At 42.3% G+C, this 27,495-nt stretch overlaps 1 protein-coding gene across 4 annotated transcripts in view; it reads left to right on the forward strand.

The window, feature by feature from the left end:
* Positions 1–3,213: 3,213 nt before the first annotated feature.
* Positions 3,214–27,495, forward strand: part of foxp3b (forkhead box P3b) — a 36,269-nt gene continuing 11,987 nt past the window's right edge. For 2 of the 4 annotated variants that reach the window (XM_063207615.1, XM_063207618.1), the window contains exons 1-4: positions 20,832–20,889; positions 21,583–21,678; positions 24,117–24,320; positions 26,232–26,306. In XM_063207615.1, the coding sequence (XP_063063685.1) occupies positions 24,180–24,320; positions 26,232–26,306 (216 nt within the window). In that variant the 5' untranslated portion in view covers positions 20,832–20,889; positions 21,583–21,678; positions 24,117–24,179. Of the gene's footprint in view, positions 3,295–20,831; positions 20,890–21,582; positions 21,679–24,116; positions 24,321–26,231; positions 26,307–27,495 lie in introns of those variants that run through there. The other 2 variants (XM_063207616.1, XM_063207617.1) reach the window with 2 other exon arrangements.

Below are 27,495 nucleotides of genomic sequence, written 5' to 3' on the forward strand. Positions count from 1 at the left end.
TCTATCTATCTATCTATCTATCTATCTATCTATCTATCAGTATCTCTTACGTATTTACCTAGCCTGCTTCATAATATGCAAATGATTCTGCTGCGGTTTCCATTGAATGTAAAGTACACATCAATCACATGCCTGAGACACTACTAGCCTACTGGTTGTTATTGAGTATGATTTGCCACATGTAACCAACCTGCCGACCAAAGTGTGATATACGAAAAGGAAATGTCAGCATCGCTATGCAGGCACAGTAACCGCCACCATTACCCAAACGCGACAGAAACAAAACAACAAGTCGCTAATGACGCATGTCCACAAGTGGGACACTGTCACGCACACGTCGTGCCAAAAACAGAAAGGGGAATCACCTTCCCTTTGCTTTGTGAGGTCAGAATTTCACCTCAGGGGACTTGATCCAGTTTGATTTCGCAATCAAAGAAAGCTGATCGTTATCAATGTTACCGTGTCTTCATCACTGTGCCATCACATCAATCATGAAACTTTTGAGGAATGGATGGAGCCAGGCCTGGGCCAAGATGACTGACTGATGCTCAACTCTCTCTATCCCTCTCAAGTCCAGAGCTCAAGACTAAAGAATGCCCTCTGATGGCGCAAATGGGTACTGTGTGCTTATAGAAAAAAAGAGATATTAGCAGGGCTGTAGTGGTAGAATAGAATGGTGAGTGGTAGACTAACAATTGAGTTGAAAATTATTTTGATGATCAGTGAAGTGTGTACAACTGCAGCCTTAAATGTGTACAAGTGGTATTGAGCAAATGTTCAAAACATGACCAATACCAGTAGTAGCGCTACCTGGAGCAAATATTGCATACAGTACGTAGATGATGTTGTAAGATTTTGGAGTGTTGTATGGTACCTAAAGCCAACAATGGAATTCTATTGATTGGAGGATCAAGTTTGCTGTTATGGAATAGATGTTTCTGCAATGTTTCTGAGCTGATCAAAACCTCTGGTTTTCAATTCCACAACAGCCCTGAAGGAGCAGCATCTCATCATCTGATGTATAGGGGCCAGAAGCTAGATGAGAGCTTTGTGTTTGCCAGATGAGTGCTTCATGCTTTTGTGATACAGTACAATACAACATGTATTTAAGCACAGTATCACAACTATGAAGTTGAATTCAAAGCGCTGAAAGCAACACTAAGTAAGCCTAGATGTCAGCCATCCTGCATGTTGGAATTGCAGAGAAAACATTAAAGCCGCAAGCGGCGTTGTCGAGCCCTCGCACCTATGGCACTTTTTTTGTTGCTATTATGTGGGGATTGATATGTGATTCAGAATTTGCTCTGAGATTTCAAATGCATCTATCATCACATTGGCTAAAATGATCAAAGCAATGGGAGACCAAGACAAGACTGATATAGAAGTAGTGTAATGATCAATTTGTATTATGACCTATGTCAAGACTTAGATTGTTTTTTAGTGTCACATTTTGTGTTTGGTGTGTGTGTATGTGGGGCGGGGGTCCTTACTTTATCAAGAATGACATATTAAGGAAGATACAGAATTGGCTTTTGCATGTGATGTACCGTACGTACAGTATTTATTCACAATCTTTCTGAAGGCGTCATACTATGACTGGGAAGTTGTCACATTATGTTAGAGGGGTTTTCACATTTAGTCTAAGTGTCTCCTACTACTACATTAGGATACATTAATATATAACCTACAGTTACGTTTTCTGTGTTAAACCAGACTTACACAATACCATGGCAGCCATAGCTCAATGATTAGATTGCTGGTCTTTAGATCAGGGTTGCCGGTTCAAATCCCACCCTTACCAGCACCTCCATCCATGGCTGTAGTGCCCTTGAGCAAGGCACCTAACCCCAGACTGCTCCAGGGACTGTAACCAATACCCTGTACCTAAATAAAGTCGCTTTGGATAAAAAGCATCAGCTAAGTGTAATGCCGTAACGTAGTACCATGTACATTCATATTGTGGGTAAGATCAAACATGCAAACATACACAGCTACATACGATGTGTTCATCTGTGTGTGTGTGTGTGTGTGTGTGTGTGTGTGTGTGTGTGTGTGTGTGTGTGTGTGTGTGTGTGTGTGTGTGTGTGTGATTTTAGGAAAGGTATAGATCAGCATTATGGTACAACATTGGTAAAAATGCTGCAAGTGGTAGTGGAAGTTTGGTATTTGACGGGTTACAAATATTTCTGACACCTTTACCTCTGTATTTGGTTGGCATTTATGACATGGTATTACATTTATGTAGCCAATGTACCTAATATGTCTGTGTGTGTGTGTGTGTGTGTGTGAGAGAGAGAGAGAGAGATTTACACACAGGAATTGCTTATTGTCACGAAACACAGACTCAAAGCACAGAGAAGTCAGTTTTGAGCTTTTACTTGCAGATTTCCATGAATGCAAACATAGGAATTGGACTCTTCAACGCTCAGAAGATCACATGGAATAAGAGGTTCAAAACAGGAGCAACAGATTCAGTCCAAAGGAAAACAAAGATGAGTCCAACAATTTCATTTAATTTCATTCATTTCATTTATTTATTTCTTCAGGACATTGCACATTAATAAACAAATATATACATGCACATATATGTAAATGTGCCAGATTGTAGTCCAAAGGCTAATTTTCATCTGGAAATAGGCAGGCTAGATGTTAACAAGCATTATAAATTAAAATGCCAAACAATAAGAAGAAAAAAAGAAAATGGTCCCAAGATAGGGCTATGTATTGTGTGTGTGTGTGTGTGTGTGTGTGTGTGTGTGTGTGTGTGTGTGTGTGTGTGTGTGTGTGTGTGTGTGTGCGCATGCTGTGTAGAGGTTCAGACTATCAGTGTGAACATGTTTGTTGGGCTCGAAGCCATTTTTAATCTCCATCTTAAAGGAGGCTAAAGAGGGACATTCCCTTATATGCAGTGGAATAGAGTTCCATAATGCGCTGCCTTTAGTAGATAATGCATTTTGGCTAAAAGAGGTTTTCCTGAAAGGAATCTCAACATCTTTATTGACCATTCCTCGAGTTACTCGTGTTTGATGATGTTTTATGAATTCCTGTAAACAAGGTGGTGCCAGGCCATGCAAAGTTTTATAAAAAAAAGACAACTATAGGAACATTTACAAAAATTGTCAAAACTGAGTAAGTTGTATTTATCTAAGATGTGACAATGGTGGTATAAGAGAGGTTTTTTATCTAAAATTTGGAGTGCTTTTTTATAGAGATCAGATGTCCAACACACAAACAGAGAACAGATAACACAAATGAACTTGCAGGCTTCTTCAGCTTCTTCAAATGGTTCAAAAGGTAAGGAGGCACAGGTCCGTGTAGCCAGTGTGAAGCCAGACAAAGAATGAAAAAAGAGAGGGGCTTACATATGGTTGGCAATCAGGACAACAAAGGACAGTTGTGAAATTTGGCAATTGAGGCAACGAGGATAACAGGTGTGGCCAATTAGTAATCAGGGGAGAGTGAGCAGGAAGCTGTGTTTTCAGGGGATTGGAGAGTGGGCGTGGTTGGTGGAGAGCCTGGTGTGGTTGTGACATGTATAACCCCCGACGAGGAGCCTTGGCGACGTGGTCGACCCCTACCATTGGGGGCTGGTCGACTGGGGTGGGTTCTATGAAAGTCGGCGAACATGGTGGGGTCCAAGACATCAACTCTGGGAACCCATGGCTGATCTTCAGGCCCATAACCTTCCCAGTTGACCTCAGCCCCGCAGAGACAACCTCTGCGGGGCTGAGAGTCAAGGATGGTCTTTACCGCATAGACGGGACCCTCGTCCAGGAGGAGTGGCAGTGGAGGAACCGCAATCACACCAGGCTCTGGGTGGGTGGGTGCTGTAGTGAAGGCTCTCTTGAGCTGGTCGAATGCCTGCAAGGCTTCTGAGTTCCAGGCCAGGGATTTGGGTTTGTTACGGAGGAGGGAGGTCATGGGGAAGTCAGCGTACTGTAGTTTTGAATAAAGTGTCGATAGAAGTTTGCAAAGCCCAGGCAACACTGGAGTTCTTTGATGGTCTGTGGACAAGGCTCGGACTGCACTGTTTTCACTTTCCCATCATCCATACTCACTCCCTGTGGGCTGATGTAATATCCCAGGAACTGGACTGTGGTCTGGGGGAATGCACAAATCTCTGCTTTGAGGTACAAGCTATATTGCCTCAACTTAGACATGACCCACCTGGGTAACATGCTTCACATGAGTCTGGTAGTCACACGAATAGATCAAAATATCATCAATGTAAATTATGACAAATTTGTTGAGGTACTCATGAAATATCTCATTCATGAAGCCTTGGAAGACAGATGAGGCAAGAAAGATCATCAGATATTCATAGTGGCCTGTGGGTGTGATGAATGCGGTGTTCTATTCGTCTCCCTTGCGAATTCGCACCGAGTTGTAAGCGCTACAGAGATCCAGCTTGGAGTAGATACTGTAGTTGCTCCTGGTAGCTGTTCAAGAGCTGCAGGAACAAGCGTTAGAGGGTAGCGAAACTTGGTGGTGATTTTGTTCATTGCCCTGTAGTCATTGCGGGGCCTCAGGCCACCATCTTTCTTAGACACAAAGAAGAATGAAGAGGTGGCTGCATACCTGTCAACCATCCCTAATTTCCCGGGAAACTCCCTAATTTTGACTCATTTCCCGATTTCTTCCCGATTTGATTTTTTTCCCGGAAATATCCCGGATTTTTCACATTATCAAAAAACACCGTCGGTCCAGTAGGCTATTTATAGGCTACCCACGGCCCTGTCCGACGAGCCACACCCCCTCTTGAAGAGAGAGACAGGGGGTCTTGCTTATCAAGCCTGCCAGAAGACGGTATGCCAGATACAGTACCACCAAGAATTGAAGTTCCTTAAAAATACGAGCTGTCAACCTCGAGCTCCGTAGCGCTTGTGCGCCCACTCTTTTCCTCAGAAACCGTCAGTTCATGCAACGCATAAACAGCCTCGGAACAGCGAATCATGCGATTAACCTAATCACAACCTGTACCAGCACGAACTTTTGCACGAACAGACAACTTGTGCGACAAAACAACAAGAAGAAACTCATTGCGCTCATTTCATTGTTTTGTTTTCATTGCATTGTTTCTCCACGCTGTAAAACGTGCTGAGGGATTTTAGACAGGATCTGTCCTTGCACGCGCTTTTGTGAAAAGCAGAAGTAGAACGCACTGTCCGATCTAAAAAAAAAAAAAAAAAAGGCAGGACGCCAAGGCACTCTTCTTAGATAAAACCGCTTTATTATAAAGGCTAGTTCATGTTTGAACTTAAATAATTAAAAATACTGCCACTGCCAACATGTTTCGGCCTGCTACAGGGCCTTCATCAGGGCACAAGGTGAATCAAGCACTGTCCGATCTGTCTCTGTCATCCCGTTAACTGTAAAAATTTGGCCTTTAGAAAATTTCCCGGATTTTGGCTTAAAATATGGGAATTTTCCCGGATTTTGGGAGCTCAAAGTTGACAGGTATGGGCGGCTGGTGATGTTGAAGGTCGAATTTAGCCCTGTTCCAAGGCCCGGGCCACATATTCTTCCATGGCATGTTGTTCGGGCAGGGACAACGGGTAGATCTTTCCAAGTGGTATTGTATGTCCTGGCAGGAGATCAATGGCACAGTCCCATGGTCGGTGTGGAGGAAGACTGGATGCACGTTGGGGACAAAAGACATCTGCGGAGGAGTACTCTGGAGGAATATGAATGGGCTGGTTCTGGCTAGGACTCTCAAGGGTTGTGGCTTGGACTGACAGGGGGACGGTGTGGGCCCGTTGGATTGAGTGTTGGGGAAAACATGACCCATGGCAGGATTCACACCAACGGAGAATTTCACCCATGGTCCAGGAGATGGCAGGTGAGTGCTTCATTAGCCAGGGAAGGCCTAGTATTATGCTGACTGTGACATTGTCTAACACTAGGAAAATAATGGGCTCTACATGAAGGCTTCCTACACTTAGCTCTAGAACATTAGTTTGGAATTGTACCTGTTTGCCGGCGAGAGGTTTCCCCACTATTGAATGGACGGTGAAGGTTGTGGAGCTGTGGGTCTTTGGAGCTGGAGTTCATGACAAAGGGAGGAGGGGAGTGCAGAAACTAAGTGTTTGGAAGAGGCAACAGTGAGGGAAACAGGGATAAGGAGAGGCTTAAGACGCACTTCAGGAGCATACACTGAACTCACCATTGGACGTGGTGGGCGAACTGGACATTTGGCAATGATGTGTCCTTCTGATCCACAGTACATACAGAGCCCTTGTGTCATCCAATGACTGTGCTCTGTGGGACTGAGCTTTGTGGTGTCCACCTGCATGGGTTCTGATTCATCACCCTTCGGCGTGCGGTTGGGGGTTGGTACTAGCACATTGGCATCTTGCATACAGGCCTCACTGCGATGGGCGACTCTGATAGCAAGCTGGATGCATTGTTCTAATCCAATGGAGTCATCATAGGAAGACAGGTGCAGGCGGAGAAAGGGTTCTAGCCCTTGGTGGTAGGTGGTTATCAAGACCGCTTCATTCCAGCCACTAGATGCAGCTAGTGTCAGGAAATGCAGTGCATATTGTGTGATTGAGCTTCTACCTTGTTTCAGGTTGTAGAGTTTGGTCTGGATGGTAGAATCTCTCTCTGGAATCCCAAATTGAGATTGAGATGATGTAGGCTATGCGTGAGCGGTCATTTGGGAACCGGTGAGCGTGCGTCTCGATTGCCATGGAGCATTGGAGCAAAAACCCCTTGCAGCCTTCAAGGTCCTCGGACTGGTGTAGGGTTCACCACATGCGAGTGAGTAATCACCGCAGCTGTTGGAGTCATCTGCTGGACCTGTTGGGGCTGTGGCATCTACTGGACGTGCTGAGGCTGTGGGGCTTGTTGGAGCTGATGGGGCTGTTGGGTCTGTTGGATCTGCTGAGGCTGGAGGATCTGCTGAGGTAGCAGTGGAGTAGCAGCTGTTGCTACTGTGAGTGGTTGGTCGAACTCGTCCATCAGGTCTTGAAAGTGGTCTTTGGATTGATTGTAGGCTGATCCATTGCCTGATCTGGCTTTCAGCAAAACATTTGGCTAACCCAGCATTATGTTATAACAAAACACGGTCCTGAATGGCATTGACGGACGGTCCTCAAAAAAATCAACAGTTGGCTACATAGCCATCACTATTTAAACGTCTACATATTTCGAAACTAGTTGGGCTTGAGTCCCCAGCGCGCGGCTTTGTATGAAGAAAAAGAGAACATTGCCTAAAACGTGGGCAGCCTTGCATGTCAAATAGAAAACTAGAATTTTATAATACCGATATAAAAAATATATATATATTTGTTTTTCTGCAAAGCATTTGGCTGCTGGAGCAGTGTGTCAATATGCACAGTGTTGTGTGGGTGTATTGAGTCCAGGTTCATGGCTACTGTGTCCAGAACTGAGAGGCTTGGATTCTCCACACCACGGCATTCCATGTAGGCGAACTGTGTGTCCAACTGGTCTGACACCATACAGGAAAGAAGGCCACACATCACTCTCTCCATACACTTCCACAGCACAGATGTCAATGCCACTGGTCTGTAGTCCAGGAGATCTTAAGGAGTTGACTTCTTTGGGATGGGGATTATGGTGGATTCCCTGCATTGGTCAGGGGCACAGCCAGAGTCCAGGAGATGCTGAAAAAGCCTGGTGAGAACAACACTTGGCTGAATGAGCATTCATTCAACACTCTCCCACCTTGTCCGGGCCAGAGGCCTTGTATGGGTTGACAATACGCAGTATGGAGGTCAATAGCTGCATCAGCTTTCACATCTCTCTACGAAGCAGACAATGTTTTGAATATTGGAACCCTGCTGTTGGTGGTCGAACATTTCATTTTCCTACCTGGCTATGACCTGACTTTCGTGTTTTTACATTGTGAGATGTAGAGGTAGGCTATGCGATTTGTGACATGTTGCAGAGGTTGATGCTGCACCATGTTTGGCAGTAATACACAACAAGGTCTTGTGAAGAGCTGTGTCACCAGACTCTATGCTGTTTTTCAATATGATAGCTATACCCGTGGGTGTGTGTGTGATCCTCAAACTAAACTACCTAACTGAAGTTAGCAAGTCTTTCACATATGATTGCATAAAGTTAACTCCTGAAAATAAGAACCTCACTCACTTTCCACATACACTGTACTACAGCACCTCAAGTCTCTACCTTAATTCTATGTCTTTGGCAATAGATGTAGCTCATCTACTTCATATAGTAGGGCCATGGGTAGAAATAATTGAAATAGGTAAGGTTTATGGTATGTAAATTACCCAAAACATTGTTAAAATCAGCTCACCAAGGCAGAAAATGTGTCTACCTTTGACATTAAGAGGAATTGTGAATCTGACAGGCATTTATAAATGTCACAAATGACTTCAGCATCCTCCAAAACCCCCAAAACCACACCAAGATTGTGTAGATTGGTCAAACTGATCCTGTAATAAGGCCATAAAGGCGATTATGCTAATTTATGCTAATTGTGCTAATAAAAGAAATTGCTCAACATTTACAAAGTAGCATCCGGCAGTTTCTATGTACTGGGGACCTATACTATACATTTCCATCAAAAAACTTTGGGGTACCAAACATTTCCGGGTTCACTATAGGGCCCTATGGGCTGGCAAGTAGACTATAACCCAGCATTATGTTACAACAAAATACAGTCCCTGAATGGCGTTGACGGATGCTCGTCATATAACAAAAAAAAAAATCAACAGTTGACTACAAAGCCTTCATTATTTAAAACATCTGCATATTTCGAAACTAGTTGGGCGTGAGTCTCCAGCATGCACGGTTTTGTATGAATAAGAAAAAGAGAACATTGCCTGAAATGTGGGCAGGCTTGCATGTCAAATAGCTTCCATCACCTGCTGTCTTTCACTTGCATCGATCATCCTAAAGCTGGGCTTACACTGTGCGACTTTTGCCCCGATTTTGGCCCGATTTGGCACTCGCACGACTTTTTGAGAGTCGGGCCGATTTCTTGCTCAATCGCAGGCCAATCGTGAGTCTTGTATCGTGCAGTGTACATGGGGTAACGACAAGCGATTTCGCCTCACGATCGTGCAATCGCAGGGTCGCAAGAAAATCAAAACGGTTTGAAATTCTGGTCGTGGCTCGTGCGTAAATCGCACAGTTAAAGCAGTGGTACGACCCGATTTGACACTTCACATGCACAAATGAATAGGGCCGTGCGATTCGCTGTTGAGCGCGACCTCATCTCCACCTCAGGTGCGCATGTTCCCTCCTCTGCAGACCGGGGAAACATGCCTGTCGGTTGGTAAGGTGGAAGCATTTCGCTCGCATCCGACTGTCGGCTCGTGTAGTGTGAGGACGTGAGTCGTGAGTTTTGAACTTTTAAACAGTGAAATTCCATCGTGCAGTGTGAGCAGAAGCTTAAGACCCACGAGTGAAAATATCGCACAGTGTATGCCCGGCTTTAGATGACGCAGCTTTGGAGTAAGGAAAGTCGCTACTTTATAGAGCATGTCAATTCCGTTTGGGACAAGGTGACTTGGAGACAGCAGTGCATCTTAAGCTGGGCTTACACTGTGCGACTTTTGCCCCGATTTGGCACTCGCACGACTTTTTGAGAGTCGGGCCGATTTCCTGCTCAATCGCAGGCCAATCGTGAGTCTTGCATCGTGCAGTGTACATGGGGTAACGACAAGCGATTTCGCCTCACGATCGTGCAATCTCTGGGTCGCAAGAAAATCAAAACGGTTTGAAATTCTGGTCGTGGCTCGTGCGTAAATCGCACAGTTAAAGCAGTGGTACGACCCGATTTGACACTTCACATGCACAAATGAATAGGGCCGTGCGATTCGCTGCTGAGCGCGACCTCATCTCCACCTCAGGTGCGCATGTTCCCTCCTCTGCAGACCGGGGAAACATGCCTGTCGGGTCGTAAGGTGGAAGCATTTCGCTCGCATCCGACTGTCGGCTCGTGTAGTGTGAGGACGTGAGTCGTGAGTTCTGAACTTCTAAACAGTGAAATTCCATCGTGCAGTGTGAGCAGAAGCTTAAGACCCACGAGTGAAAATATCGCACAGTGTATGCCCGGCTTAAGCGTTGCGCACACGCAGATGCGATGGCACTGAGTAGGGGGTCAGCCTTGGACACTTCACAGTGGTCCCTTAACTTCACGGACCATGGCAGAACAAGCGCAGCACTTAATGCCATATTGTCAGACTCCAGGTCGTTCGTTGCGTCTTTGAATGGTTTGAGAAATGCCACCAGGGATGTAAGAGTCTGTTTATTAATGCAGCTTATTTTGTCGTATTGGTTATTTTCGAGTAGAACTGCTGTGACCTCGTCATATTGCTGTGAGAATCCAGCATATCCACAGTTGAATTCCATCTCGTATCCACTGACTGTTTGAGAGACTTTGTCAGCTTGACTTGCAACCCCGAGTGTTTAAAATAGCTGACAAGCTTCTGCGAACCTTTTGGCACTTGTCACAACAGGCAAAGGGCAGCTGATTTCCTTCTGCATCATACATGAGTGAGAATGACTTCCAAATATCTGATTTCAAAACTTTCGATTTTTTCACGGTGAATGTTCCTCTCTTTAGACCAGCACTTACTTCTGAAGCATTATGTGTTGTTTCACTAGAGGAGCTCTGCTCTTCTGCCATGATCGGAGAGCAGAGCGGAAGAGCCAGAACGCGGAAGAGCAGAACAGAATCGGATATGCGAGATTACACGTCCGCCAAATATTCCAAAATGTTTTTATTAATAGAAAGGCTACCAAACACAATATCCAGCACATTGTGATATATATAAATGATAGACATAGACTGATAATTTATGACTTTATTTTACATTTTAAAACACGTTTTTAGTTCACGGGACTGCCGCTCATCACCGCTCCCGCCCGCACCCGCACTGTGCGCTCTCCCTCCCGCCCGCACCCGCAATGAGCTTTCAATATTTGTCCCGTGCCGCACTGCTTTGCTTTGGGTCCCACGAGTCCCGCGGGACTCCCGCGGGAGTGCAGGGCTCTACTTCAAAGCTCAGAAGATCACATGGAATAAGAGGTTCAAAACAGGAGCAACAGATTCAGTCCAAAGGAAAACAAAGATGAGTCCAACAATAGAACAGAGATCAGATGTCCAAAATGCCAAACCGAGAAGAACACAACTTAAACTTGCAGGCTTCTTCAGCTTCTTCAAAGCCAAGGAGGCACAGGTCCGTGTAGCCAGCGTGAAGCCAGACAAAGAATGAACAAAGAGGGGCTTACAGTACATATGGTTGGCAATCAGGACAACAAGACAGGTGTGAGGTTTGGCAATTGGGGCAACGAGTGTAACAGGTGTGGCCAATAAGTAATCAGGGGAGAGTAAGCACGAAGCTATGGGTCCGTTCGAAACAGGGAAGGCAGCTGTCCTTCCAGTGAGCTAACTGGACATTGAGTCATGAAGTGTGGATCGAAACGAAAAATTGCTTTATTTCCTCCCTTGGCAGTTGACTGCATTTGTGGGCGTAACAGTGATATTTGAGGGCACCATCAGATGCTGACTTCGCTGCCTTTGTACCCAAAATGCTGTTCGCCACCTCCCTCTCAACCGGAAACCTGAAAAACAAATATGGCTACTACCCAAGCTACCACCTTATGATGTTCTTTATTCTGACACTTATGTACACAGATGTTGAGAATTGAAGCAATAAATCAACATTGTAGTATCTAAATATGCCGTCGCTAGATCTATTTATAGCCAATTTTATGATTGGAATCACCGTAAGATCAAATGCTCAGGGCAGCGCACTAGTTAGTGCCGTTCGAAATGGCCGCCTCATCAGCTAACTTCACCTGTCTGATCAGAGACCTGTTCATGTAGGAGGGGAGTCATCGAGTCACTGCCTTCCGATCCGAACGCAACCTATGTTTTCAGGGGATACGCATCCGAGTACTTTGCTCGTGAATGTGCATTACGCCCCTTTGTGCGGGAAAGCAAGCTAAATGTCTTATTGACTTACATACTACATCGGCTACCCTAAATGAACACAGTCCATGCTTCAGCCACAGCTGTTTGGCTATATTATTTGAACAGCCGGCAACACAACACGTTTTCGGCATGTTGCACGTGAACAACGGTAATACAGGTCCTTGTCTTTCGTTTATTCTTTCCCAAAACCACCAATTGACTTGCATTGGCTTTCCCCCCAATATTTCCCCCCCAAAAAAGGCGTAACACACATGGAAAACCCGTTCAGGCGTATTGGAGAGTGGAAGTGGTTGGTGGAGAGGCTGGTGTGGCTGTGACACTTATAGAGTCACTGTACCCCTTTTTCACTGTTATATTACATTACATTACATAGTATTTAGGAGGACGCCTTTGACTAATGCAAAAACAACACACACACACACACACACACACACACACACACACACACACACACACACACACACACACACAGGTAGGTGGGGTTGTGGGGGCCTTGCAAGCTTATGATGAGGCAAGGGGGGTTACTTGTTCAACAAAGGTTGGAACCATTGTACTAGATCTGACACTTTCCATTAGCAGTCAATTCTTGGGTTTCATTTGACGTCACACGCTTGAAATCTCTTTGATCTACTATTACTGATGGGCTGCCTGGGATTGGAGCCATTCAACTCCATTGAAAAGTACATTTTTTGAACAGCCACAGAATATTTTGTGTTAGACCTACAGACGCATTACATGTCTTGTTTAAAAGCTTTCCATAAGTGAAAATGGTACGTTCCTAGCATCTCCCAATTCGAAGGTAGCCCACTTTAAGACTTGAAATGAAATTCAATAATAGTAGTGTGGTAATGTTTGTAATGTCTCCACTTCTTTTTTATGTTTGCCACTCAAGACCACAACATTGAAGACACTCAAGACTGCTATCTGGTTATCTGGTACAATGCACTAGAAAGTCTTCCACATTAATTCCATTCTGAAATTTTAATATGTAATTTGAATCGCGCGCCCACACACACACACACACACACACACACACACACACACACACACACACACACACACACACACACACACAGGTGAGGAAGAGGGAGGGAATAGGGCAGATTGATGGGAAACTTCAGCAGGTTCAGAGTTCTACCTACACACAAACACACACACACACACACACACACACACACACACACACACACACACACACACACACACACACACACACACACACACAGGTGAGGAAGAGGGAGGGAATAGGACAGATTGATGGGAAACTTCAGCAGGTTTTGAGTTCTACCTACACACAAACACACACACACACACACACACACACACACACACACACACACACACACACACACACACACATACCTTAACCTGGCCAGGGTATACTATATGGTTGCCTTGTGCAGTATGACATCGGAGGCCCTGCTCATGCTGTAGTCACATGCACATAAACATACACACACACACCTCAATGAAATTCTATTAGATCCTTCGGCACCTCCTTTACCTAAGGCCTCGTACTCTGAGCTAGTTCCTGATACCTTCTCTATCCTGGGCAGTGGCAGCTCTTCCTCCTCCGCGATGGCTTGTTGCACCTCCTTCCTACTGGGCTATGGCACCTCCTTCTCCATGCACACGTTCTCCTCCACACGGGTTTGTGGTGCCTCCTCCTCCATGCAGACCCCTTTGTATCTCTTCCTCCTCCTCACTGGCCTCTGGAACCTCCTTCATGCTGACCTGTGGCACTTCTCTACACCTCTGTCTCCACTCAGACAGATTAGATTAGTGGTTCCTTCCATGTGCCCCCTGCGCTTCAAACTCTGGCGACGTGTGCAGCACGGAGACAGAGTTGCCTCTGCCAAGCCATTCATCTCGTATATCCGGTCGACCTCGAAGGCCGTTATCCCACTTATTTGCTGTTACAGTAGGGTAGTTTTAAAAATATATTGTCTATAAAGTTGTAGGAACCATGTCAACTGCACCAGAATCTTGTGGGCAAGATATAATGTCGCTATGCGAGCGTCTAACTTGACACGTCTAGAATCTTGGTTTGGTATGCCGACGCTGTGATTACTTAATTTTCCTAAAGCTTGGCTTACACTGTGCGACTTTTGCCCCGATTTGGCACTCGCACGACTTTTTGAGAGTCGGGCCGATTTCTTGCTCAATCGCAGGTCAATCGTGAGTCTCGCATCGTGCAGTGTACATGGGGTAACGACAAGCGATTTTGCCTCACGATCGTGCAATCGCAGGGTCGCAAGAAAATCAAAACGGTTTGAAATTCTGGTCGTGGCTCGTTCGTAAATTGCACAGTTAAAGCAGTGATACGACCCGATTTGACACTTCACATGCACAAATTAATAGGGCCGTGCGATTCGCTGTTGAGGGCGACCTCATCTCCACCTCAGGTGCGCATGTTCCCTCCTCTGCAGACTGGGGAAACATGCCTGTCGCGCACTGGCGATTCTAGGGGGGGGCAGGGGGTGGCCAGGGCCACCCCTGGGACGCTATTGTCCACCCTACTGGCCACCCTTGATTCGACAAGTAATTAATAAAAAAATATATTTTTAAAAATAAATAAATAAATATACAATAATAACAACAGTATAAGACCAATAATAGGTAGGCCTAATTATCAGGTAGGCTAATCATTCAAGTTCGTCAACCCAACAACAAACAAGAGAAAACTGTCAATCCATGGTGATCGCTGGCTGACAGATCTAGGGTCAGTTTTACACTTTAACTAACACGACAGTCGTTGGACTGATGCTGCACAAGGCTGATTTCTGATCAGTAGGCTTACACGAGATGACCACTGCGTGTCGCCTGCTGCCCCTATAGTCGCTTATTTATCGTGAAAGATCTGGCAACCCCGCACCAGCGATGCTGAGGAGCACTGTGTCACCTGCAGTTCCTTCACGAGAGACCGCATCCACTAACTGCCTGGACAGTCTAATTTGGACAATAAGGTATGGCAATTTAATGATTTGTTGGTTGTCTGAATGTGTTTGAAAACCTAATTTTGAAAACTTTTTGCAAGTATTAGCAGCCAGGAAGAGCCAAAATACGAGATAGCTACACGAAACAACAACATGACTAAATGAGAGCAAGTTAGTGTTGTGGCAGCTGCAAACCAAGTTAGTAGCACAGCACAATCCTAACGTGCACGTCAGTTTATTTTTTTGTTGATAACAGGATAGTTAATATGAAACCGTTTGGATAGGGACATGGCATGGATAGCATTGGCCCATTGGCCACACATTGGAAAGGGTAGTCGGGGTTGTTATCTACAGTCAGGATCGGTAGGCAGACGTCAGTACCTAGCTCGAAACCTAGCATGTGAAATGAACTAATGCTAAGCTGGACTATGATTGTTGTTGTGATGCCTTCTCTCAGTGAGAAGCTTCTCCTTTGCTTCTTCGATTGTCTTGACTTTTCTTGGAGTTTAAATCAAACTTAAATAAAGTCGGAGTAAGTCATAGTAAAGAGCACATCTGCCTCTTTAGAGTAAGCAAGTTCACATCAGTCACAGATGTGTTGCCTAAACCCACAGCGCTAGTCCACTTCAGAGTATGACTCCCCCCCAATAGCTAAATTTGCGGTACATATTTGACCTCAAATGTGTCAATATATCGTAATCCTTTTGTTCAAACGTAGCGAAAATAAATCGTCACGCACACAAAATCATGGTACAGATGTGAGTTTGTTCACCAACGAAATTCACGTCATAATTTCTTTGCTAAAACCCTGCAGCCACGGCTTTAGAATCAGCCACTGCTCACAGCTGTAATTGCCTTGCAGGCCGACGGCGCCTCAGACTTGAAATTCACGTCATGTAATTTCTTTGTTAAAACCATATGCCACTGCTTTGACATGATCTGACACTGTCAACATCAATAATATAGGTTTTTTTGTATTCTGACATTGTTGAATGAAGTCAAAGTTGTTACTCTAAGGGGAACCACAACCACGAACACAAAACTCATGGACACAACATGTGTACTCTGCCAATTCGACAATAATCCCTCTGATATTGTAGCCAGTTACTATGCTTAGAAGTGAGTTGATTGAATGATTAATTGGTTGCATTGATTTGATTACATTTCCTCCAGTGAGTGACATTAAGATGAAGAGAAGAAACAATATTGAGAGCTTCTTTATCAAGAAAAAAAAGAGTCAGAGTCAGCTACAGCCAGTACCAGCACCAGTGCAGATGCCCACACAAGCCAGCAGCCTAGGGATAGTGTTGATGAGCAGTCCACTACCCCAATACAAGATGGTAGGCCTAGGTTGTGCATGGAAAGTTTGAATTAGTTACATGTAGCCCTTTCATGCACACCGTTCAACCAGTGGAACACTGTTATTGTCATCAAAAAGGTTCTGTCATAGTGCCACACTACATAACACAGGGTCTTTAGTAATACACTATGGTAACTCTGGTAACGACAAAGGTATAACGCCATGCATTAAAGGGTTTAACAGCTGACAAATGTTGAGACAGAAGATGATGAACTAAAGATTTGTATTATATGTATATGTGCATGGACCTGTCTGTCTGTCTGTCTGTCTGTCTGTCTGTCTGTCTGTCATTTTAAACTATCCTTGTATTACCACAGTTGACCAGCCATATTTGGAGGAGGAGGAGACGGACTGTGAATCTGTGTTGTCTGGATCTCCACCTACTGAGCATGGTATGTCAGGTTCAGATGTCATTCATGAAGTTGGTGTCTACTCTCTCATACTTCAGTTATTTAAAAATGGCCAATTATGCATATTTATATGGATGCATAGCATTTAACCAGATTACACTGCACTTTCAATTAAAAGCCTGGCACATTAAAATAACTTAATGAGGATATGTGTGTGCATTTATCTTTAATTTCTGTGAATACGTACATAGAAAACAAAGACCTAAACATAGAACATTTCAATACTATATATATATATATTATACTACTACAAAATATTGTATTTGAAGTGGTGCTTTTCTTTAAAATGCAGGAAATAGCATAGAATAAATGCAACATTTTCTGTGTGGGAGGACCCCCGTATGTGTATATAATTCCATGATTCCATGGCCACCTCAGACTATATTTGTGTGTCATCTTGGCCACCCTAGTAAAAATGTCCTGGATACGCCCCTGCTGTCGCATCGTATGGTTGAAGCATTTCGCTCGCATCCGACTGTCGGCTCGTGTAGTGTGAGGACGTGAGTCGTGAGTTGTGAACTTTTAAACAGTGAAATTCCATCGTGCAGTGTGAGCAGAAGCTTAAGACCCACGAGTGAAAATATCGCACAGTGTATGCCCGGCTTTAGGCGGGATGGAATGTTTCAAGTTTAGAAAAAAAAACTTGCGTACCATTTCTACGCGCTGAATTGACGCATTTCGCATCACAAGTCTGGAAACAGCCATGGATAATCATAAAAAAGCAATTATCTGGTCCAAATCATAGGCTATGTAAGCCTAATCAAACTTGAAACACGTCTATTTCCCCCTGCTGATCATCACAGGCTACCTGACAACTTTTTTTGATACTTTTTATTTATGGTATTTTTTGTAGAGTAAGGCAAGACAGATACAAGAACAAAAAAAGGAAAATAAGGTGGAGGTCAAGAGAGTAAGTGCACATCACAATTATCAATACAATGAAATACTATCAATAAAGTACAATAGTCCAATTAACCTGTGTTGTTGGTTCTGTCGTTTATGTAAACGGACCATTTTATCCACTTTCTTTCTCCAATTTCTTTTTGCAGCCTTAGGAAATAGGTCATCTGCTCAATTAGATGTAAATGTTTTACAATGCCAACAAATGTGCCCACCGTAGGTGTATCTTTCTGAAGCCAGTATTTGGTAATTGCCTTTTTCCCTGCTGCCATCATAATTTTTAAGAGATACTCATCATCTTTGTTGAATTCCTCAGGAAGATGACCTAAATACAGAAAAAGAAATGTCATATCCACAGTATATCCCAACACCATTTCAATAACTTCTGTCACCTCCATCCAGTAAGTCTGAATGTAGGGGCACAACCAAAATATATGAGCATGATCCACCATGTTTTCTCCACATTCTCTCCAGCATCCCAGCTGAGTGTCTACCTGTCAACTTTGTGCGTAAAAGAGAGAGAGAGATTCCCCTAAATAATTCCACTAATAAAAGACATTTTTAATAACCCCTTTCCCCTTTCACATGTGTTCCTTCCCCACAAGAGGAGAGTAGCCTAATTAAAAAGGGGATGTTTTCGGATCAATAACTAAGGGAAGGCTGCGGGAAATACATTTTAAAAACTTTTAAGAACTTTTGGGGTGACTGACTTGACAACCAAATGCGATAGAACTTATAATGGGGTCTTGACTTGATAACCAAATGCGATAGAATTAACGACGGTGTCTTGGCCATAACAACCTGCAGTTTAGAATTAGTAATGGCATTTCGCCCAACTTAGTCGCATGATTGACGCCTGACCGTTTACAGGGGAATGATTGCAACCCCATCAGCCAATCAGAAAAGAGAATTCTGTTGCGTAGGCAGATAAAAATATGTAACTGATGGTGTTTCAGAACAACATGTTAATATCAGAAAACTAACAGGAACTATATAAAACAAATTTGGATCAACTCATTATTTTATTAATGACAATATAGCCTACCGAATTCTGGTATGGTATACTGTATGTATGAAGGCCGTTGCTACCACACCAACATCCTTCACAAGATTGCAAACGAAAGTAGGCCTGTATTTCTAAACACACGGCTTATAGTCAATTGTGAAAAACAAAAGAGGTTTCAGGTACTTAATGTTCAGAGGCCTCTTGTTGGATGAGAACTGGTCACAAACATGTTACCCTGTACTTTTTTCAGTGACCATAACAAAGAGTAAACCATATTTCTGTGGCATGTCTGTGGCAAGTCTTTTCATTATTTATTTTGTATGTACTGTACATAAAATTTCCCCACGTAGCCCTTTTTAGGTGAAACAAATATTGACAAATGGCAAAAGTTCTAAAAAAAAAAAATCATCAGCCCACTGGTTTCTTTATTAACGTTCTTCCTGCTAACACATCCGCTCAGGTGGCCTTCAGTGACATTTGTGTCTGCGCTATATGCATCCGTGTTTGTCAAGCTGGGGTACAGGCACCTGTGAGGTGATGTTTGGAACAATTCAAAGGACGTACAGTACACACCATAAATCTCTGGATGGCCCCATTTGACATTAACTGTAAGATAAAGTTCAGTTATGAAGAACAATGCAAAGGAAAAAGATAAAGCTACTACCACCACTGCAAGCCAATGCCGACGTTATGTATATATATTTTCAGTTTTCTTTTCATGACATTCTTTATTATTGCCTATTGGGAAAAATGCACAGCATCTTGTAAAATAACTTTAGATCACAATACAATAGCAAATGTACCTGCAACAATAATTTTTAGAATCAAATCAGCGTAAAATGTTGGGATTTTGTGTCTGCTGGTGTTAGTCTTTAGCATACCGTAGATCAAATATGCCATATGGCACTGTGCTATCTGGCACACTACTGTGTACAAACTTTGGGCAGATGTGCCTCCGAGGTGAGACCGAGGTCTGACAACTAGGCTTGATGAGAAGTGCTGCTCAACCTGGTACTGATGATGATGTTTCCCAAAATTGTACAGCTGTACACATTTCGTAGGGCTTCCTCTATGCAGAGAGAGGAATAGGAAAAAGATCTATATTAGAAGCCGAGATGAAATGGTGAATTGAAACAGAGTATTCATGACACCAAAATATTTCAACTGACTAACAGCAAACAAATTAATGTGTTTCATATAAATCTTTTTTTAAAATATTTGACATAATATGGCAACCTGCATATTCTCAGTTCACTTTGGTTTTTTTTTAGGGAAACACTGGTAAAGGCAATTCATTTCCTTGCGTGTGTTTGAGTGTATGCCACAACTAGTATGTAATAGTACAGTAGTATCTCAATTGTTCTCCCTGGCAGTGATGTGGTTTACGGCTGTGAATCGCAGCCAAGCTGGAGGAGGCATTAGTTGCTTAGCCTCAGCCAGTTTTATTTTCATTGTGACTCCAGGAGTGAAAGATCATGTCAGCTGCTTTGGCTAGTTGGGCTTAGTCAGAGTTTTCCTGAAGAGGGTGAAACATTTCAAGAAAGTTTGAGTCAGAGCCTTGATTTAGCCACTAAGTCGAAATTTTCTCAGTCGACTATTTCACATGGTATTTATGTGACGTTGCATTGCCTTTAGTTGATGCTTTTATATAAAGCAACTTGCAGTTATTAAAGGTACATGATATTGGTTACGATCCCACAGCTTACTTACTGCTCATTTTGCCTCTTGGCAAGTAGGGCAGCAACAAAGGTTCTCCTCTCTGGTCTATACGATCCCACAAAAATCTGGGGTCAAATGCCTTGCTCAAGTGCACCTCAGTCATGGACAGAAGTGCAGAGACACCATACACATTCTTCCTAATAGTTAGACAGGAATTCAATCCTTCAGTACTCTGATCTCAATAAAAAATCCCTTATCATTAGGCCATTGCTGCCTCTTACACCTTGTACCGTGTGGAAGTTATAGCCAATTCAGTAGATTAAATGTTTATAGTTATTCTACAGTCAGTGGACCTGAATATGAGCCATATTCTATCTGGGTATTTTAACTCCAGTTCACAATTTGTATGTATTAATGCATGTGTCTCAGAAAAAGTTAAAACAGTTTGTTAATTATATAAAATGTAGGAAAGGCCATCTGTGTGACTTTACAAAATGAATCTAAAATCGTGTGAACATGTTTTTGTGATGTACTGAATGTTTGCGGTCACAAGAACATTTCTCGCTGATAGAAAAAAGAATCGTTTTTTTCCTGTCCTGTCAGTATAAATACGCCTTGCCTATGTGTCTATGTCCTCTCAGATAACCGGTACACCATCAAGCCAGAGGACGACACCTGGGGTGAGTCTTGATTATACAATGGCTGCAGCCATTGAACGATATACAATATGTTTCCATATAATCATTTACAATTTATTGTTAACTTAATAACTGTCTAACCATATTACAAAACATGTGTATTTTAAAATGGATACAGCTACATCCAGAATGCAGTATAACGAGTTTACGCGTTGAACTCATAATGGTTTGCCACGTGTCATGCAGTCCACTTGCGTGCCACACAAAAATCTTGTGCTGAATTTAAATAAGAAATTACATGGAAATAAAGTTCTAAAAAGAAATTAATAATATACACCATGGCTTGCATAAGTCTATAATTATGAATTAATACGAAATAGACTTGTCGTTGACTTTCATGTCAGCACATAAGATGGGCCTGTTGAAGAAGTACTCTATCCTACAGTATTGTAGCTTTATACAGACAAGGCCTGTGCCTGCCAAAGTGAGGTGTTATTGTGGGGGCTCTTCAAACTCTCACTTCCAAGCAATCTGAACCCCTTCCATGGCAGCCACTTCCTTTAACATACATGTACATGGCGTGTGAATCTAGTCTATGACCTTAAAACTCCCACTCCCTCAACATACACACATACACATAGGTCTCCCACTGCTTTCTTTTCATCTGTGCTTGTTCAGGATTCTCCGAATACATTTTGCATTTTTTTTCTTTTTCAAAACCTACTTTTTGTACAGCGCAAGTGAAGAGTACCTTACACTTCCTTCTGACGGTGACACGGGTTTACTCCAGAGGCTGAGTGGGTAGAGGAGAACAGGAGAGGTGCTATCAAGGTAGGTGTACCATAGGCTTCTCAATGTTGCTCTAAATGCTGCTGAAAAAAATGGAGTGGGGTCTGTTTTTACAGCCTGCTTTCTTTTTTGCGAATCGCAAGGTTGATGCAACCCTAAAGAGAAAGGATTATTTGCAAAGTTACCTCAAAAGAATGTAACTGTGCAATAGCATGGTTAGTTGTTAAAAATTGAATGAAACAGCTTGTGGTCGCTATATCGCCTGCTCTTGATAATGTCAATCGGTGTTTTTCCTTTATGTCTTAAGCTGTTAGTTGTCTTATGTCATGCATTTATTGTCCCCCAAAACATTTGAACAAAAAATTGACATTGATTTCATTTCTTTTATCTGTTTTCTTTTTCATTTGTATTCAAGAAGTTTCAAATATCGTCTGATGTTAAAGACTTTTCTTTTTCTTTATATTAATCCGACAGTCTGTATTTTAGAGAGAAATAGCTTTATATATAAACAGCAGAGAGCATAACAAATTGAGATGGAACTGAAATCACTGTATATTTATTCACATTCATCTACAGATGTGTATTTCAGTATGCAATGTAGGTACATTTTCTTTCACCCTTTTTACGTATGTGTACTTAGTTTACGTCATATACCTTATCTGCAATTGACAGAAAGACAAAGTATAGACAATAAGGCCATATCAATAATTCAAAAAAGCTCACGGAACTCGAAAGACGATTTGCGGCAGCTCGACCAAACTCGATACCCCTGCTCACTTGTATCAAAGGAAATACAAACGGATGTTTTGCACAAAATTTCCACTGAAACCGAACTGAAAGCAACATTTAAAGGACATGCAGTTCAGTTTATCCATTATTATTTTTGTTTCACATACTGTATCTAAATATGTCCAAAATAGTAAAGCATCAATTATAATCAAATTCAAAAACACATGTATACCATAGTGGATAGCTGACTGAAGGGAAAATAATCAAAGGCATATTATTTAAACAATTACTGTTTGATCATGTTTGGTGTACTGCATTGGTCTTTCGAGTTGTAAAGGATACGTTTTTATTATTTTACTGTCCTATATTATGTCGTACTTAATTGCATTATTGCTGAAATATTAGTACAGTGTGCATGGTATTCCATGCATGTAGAGTGTGCATATGGAAAATGTAGGCCTACTTCTCAGCAGTAATGGAATAGCGCAGCATTGTTTTGGTTTAGTTACTAAATGTAAGTTCCTGTGAGAACTAGAACCCGATGAGAATCGTATATCTCTCATCTGTGAGTGAAAAAGGGCTCAACCACAGAAATTCCTCGCAGACTTTCTCTTCTGACTACATTTTTTTTCTCTTCGTTTTTCTCTGTTACTGTTGTCTTTGGCTGGCATTGATCTGTTTACTAATGAAAAGTCTCATGCCAGGTGGCTTTAGTTGTAGACCGTCATACCAGCTGTTTAATCTCTCGTGGTGATAATTTGGGACCTGATGTGTCGGCCCCTCTTTTTTTTAAGTTACAGTAGTCTTACAAATCATGCACTTGTGGAAATGTACTAAGAGGGAGGAGGTTGCAACAAAAAAACTTTGGAGCTGGTGGTGGTTTTACAGACACATTGTCTGTAGCACAGCACACTGAACACAGCCCCCGCAACCACACCACCTGCAATCTCTCACTCTCTCTCTCTCTCTCTCTCTCTCTCTCTCTCTCTCTCTCTCTCTCTCTCTCTCTCTCTCTCTCTCTCTCTCTCTCTCTCTCTCTCTCTCTCTCTCTGTATGTGTGTGTGTGTGTGAGAGAGAGTGTGTGTGAGGAGAGAGAGAGAGAGAGAGAGAGAGAGAGAGAGAGAGAGAGAGAGAGAGAGTGTGAGGGGAGAGAGAGAGAGCGAGAAAGAGAGAGAGAGAAACCTTTGCTGCAACTTTCTAGCATGTAGTTGCTGTCACAATCATGGAGCAAAAAAGAAAAGACATAGGATTTCACTTTTTTTTTTCAAAAACTTGTTCCCTCATATATTTGAAAGAGGCGTCTGGTGAATCAGCCAACCATTAATTTTTCGATACCCACATATTTGCACCAATATATTGATGAATGATGTGAAACTACGAAAATGTGAGTTGTTGTAGGCAGATATTTCCTGACACTAGCGTTTGAACCTGTTTACTCATATCTTCCACAACACTGTGGTGTTTGCAGTATCACTCAGGAATCTTGTGTGTGTGTGTGTGTGTGTGTGTGTGTGTGTGTGTGTGTGTGTGTGTGTGTGTGTGTGTGTGTGTGTGTGTGTGTGCGTGTGCGTGTGCATGCGCTCGTGTGTGTGTGTGTGCATGCACACGTGTGTGTGTGTGCATGCCTGCTTGCGTGCCTTCACGTGTGTGTGTGTGTGTGTGTGTGTGTGTGTGTGTGTGTGTGTGTGTGTGTGTGTGTGTGTGTGTGTGTGTGTGTGTGTGTGTTTCTGTATATGTACTGTATGTGTTAGTGTGTGTGAATTGTGAGTAAAGTTGCCGCGAAAGACAAAAAGGAAACGGAGAAAAGTGAGAGCATGAGGTCTGGATGTGGGAGTGTGAACTCTGAGGACCAGGCCGTGGAGTGTAAGGACGAGCACGAGGACCGCCCATGCTCCTCTCCGGAGCTCGGGCAGAGAGCGTCAGAGCAGACGCCAGGCCTCACCACATCAGAACAGGTATGTACCACCACAGTCACAGGATGCTCATTGCCTAATGAATATTACTAAGGCTATTACCATACTAAGGATGTGCTACGTACGTGTGTGCATGCAGACACTGAACTGCTTCATGTTGGTGTGCTTTCATGTGACTTTTAAACTTTGCAGAGTTGAGCAGCATAAGAGATGGATAATTATCTGTATTATAATTGAAATGTTACTTCAAGGGTATGCAACCAAAACCGGGTGCTATCTTAGAGGGTGAGAGCAATTTTTGAAGTTTTCAATTTTCAATTAAATTGAAAATAAAATCAGTTAAGTTTCAATTTTAACAGTCCACCATTTTTAGAAATATGCTCATTTTATACATCCCCTCGATTTAGATCATATCTCCTGTTCTTCCTGCCGTTCACTGAGTCTGGTGATATTACGTCTTAGCATTGTATCATTGATCCGGATGGTACCAAAAACTGAATGGTACTGTACCTACTGTTACCACTTGGTTCAGTGATACATGGAAGAAGCAATATCACCAGAATCAAAAAATGACTGTAAAGGTAAAATTCAATTGGTAATTTTGATTGCAGGAATGAAATGATCATGTTTCCAAAATGCTGGACTGTTCCATAAGGGTTAAGCATTGAGGAGGGGTTCCTTTGAGGACAATGAACTGTTATTCGAGAAGCAGGATATGAGGCACATCAGATGGAGATCAATAGTGAAAATTATTTTGTTTTTATTTTTCATTTATAGGGATGCAAATTATCGATTAATTCATTAATCATTAGTTGATAGTGTTATCGATCGACTTTCGATTAATTGATAAGCGGCGTTTTTTCACCTGAATTTCATAGGGCCTTTTAAAATATCAGCTAAATAGTTAAAACACTGAGTTCAAAAAGTATATTGTTATATTAAATTATATTATGAGAATTATATTATGATCATTAAGCCCATATTGTATTTTATTGTATGTTATTATATTATTGTAATATAATTATAATTATGCATTAGGAAAAGAAAGCTGTTTTCTATGGCATCTCCAAACCACCTTTGGGGAGGCATTGCTTTCACCCAGGAGTGACTAGTAGCCCCACGCCCCCCTCTGTCGCCTTGCCTATATGACAGACAACGTTGAGTGAAACGTGATCAGACTCAGGACTTGTCTGCATAATCAGCGGCCAACCACAAGCATTTTAACTTAATACGCTTCAAAATAAAGAAATGCCATATGTTGGGTAGTGTGTTGTTGTCCTTAATGAATAGTAATGTCAACAAAGTTCGTAATGTCAACAAAGTTCAAAGAAAAGTTATTTCCTGTGTCTGTAAGGAGAGCTAATAAGCTAACAGGCTCCATTGAGAATGAATGGAGCTATGACAACAACACTTACAGCTAACATGGATTCACCTGAAATTGAACAGATGGTGCTCCTCTTCATGCATGGTCATATATATTCATGCCCAGTTCAGCCAATAATAGTCTTGATATCTGACAGGGTGTAGTGATTAAAATTACAGCTCACAATTTGAAATGACTACGTTTGTGATTTCGCTAGCACGCTAAGCTAACCTAGCCAGCTTAACCCTACAGTAAAATGCTGCTTGCAGTGACATGTGCCTGTCTTGAAAGATCGTTTTTCTCATAATTCAAGCAGTAACAACTTACACCATTGGACTTGGCATAATCACAGATTCAAGTACACATCTCCAAAAGACCCACAAGAACTCTAGAAGTTGCAATGACGATTTAATAGATAAAATCTGCGCACCATGGATTTGAGTAGGACTAGAACGAGAACCACTCAACAGTCTCTAGCGCCCTCTAGCGGTTAATCGCGATTAATACATTTTAATCGAGCAACCTCTTGCTCGACAACTAATCTAAAGTCGATTAATCATTTGCATCCCTATTCATTTATCATTCCACAGATCCCTTCGCCACTCATGTTAAGACTGTCGAACCCTTTGATCAGGTCACCTCAGACGTCTCTGCTGTTACAACAGGTAAACATTACTCCATCATCTCCTTAGTTGGCATACATATTGTGCTGTGTGTGTGTGTGTGTGTGTGTGTGTGTGTGTGTGTGTGTGTGTGTGTGTGTGTGTGTGTGTGAGAGAGAGAGAGAGAGAGAGAGAGAGAGAGAGAGAGAGAGAAAGAGAGAGAGAGAGAGAGAGAGAGAGGTTAACACAAGGCTAATGACTTCTTCGTAGATTTTCACAAGGCATGTGAGTGATCGATAAAATTATGTTCACAAAAAATGATTTTGAGAATGAAATTAAATGAACATTTTTAAATGAAACAGTAAGGTGTAAAATCAGTACATAACAAAAAAGCCTACTCACCTATGTTTATGGAATTCAGAAATCAGTTAGCATTTTATCAACAGAATTAATTTTATCATCTACATTTCTCACCACAGAATAATAATTCTCAAAATTCTTTTTGCAATTGTCACTTCCTGGTGTTACCTGTGCAAATGATAGGCCTATATAGGCAGTGAAGAAAACCGCACAACGATGAGCTCCCATTTAAGCCATTTTATTTTGTGACGTTTGGCTTTCTTCACTGCCTATGGATTAACTGTTTTGAACCTGCACCCGAAACTAGTCTCTGTATGTGCGTGAGATTCGATACCTGTGCAAATGATAAAATCAGTTTCTCATTGTTTTCAGCTTATAGCCAATACTTTCGTCCACCATGCAAATGGTTGTGTATAATTCTCAGTTTTTTCGTACGTTATCAATTGCTTTTGTCATATCACTCAAAAAGCTTTGTCACTGAATACATGAAATTACCTCACAGTTAAGAACCTGTTTAGCACTTTATAATTCTCATTGCATTTTTGTCTATAAATATGATCTGAATTGTTAAATTGCTCCCAGGTAAATATTGAGACTCTCTAATCAATGGCAGTAAAAGGGAATAATATTTCAAAGAGAAAACAGGCATGCAATATAACAATAGGCACTGTACTGCATTACATTACTCTATGCCTAATGTGCCCAGTATAAATATGCTCCAAGAAAAATGACAATAATATTTCCCTAGAATTTCACAAGAGAGTAAGTGCACTTTATACGATATCAGTGTATTGTTTCACATATATTTTGATTTACAGGGCACATTTTGACACCTCAACCAGAGTGTTTTGCAAAGAGAATGCCTGTCAAATTCATAGGTCATACTCAAAAT

The sequence above is a fragment of the Engraulis encrasicolus genome, chromosome 10 (assembly GCF_034702125.1).
Source record: "Engraulis encrasicolus isolate BLACKSEA-1 chromosome 10, IST_EnEncr_1.0, whole genome shotgun sequence".
Taxonomy (NCBI): domain Eukaryota; kingdom Metazoa; phylum Chordata; class Actinopteri; order Clupeiformes; family Engraulidae; genus Engraulis; species Engraulis encrasicolus.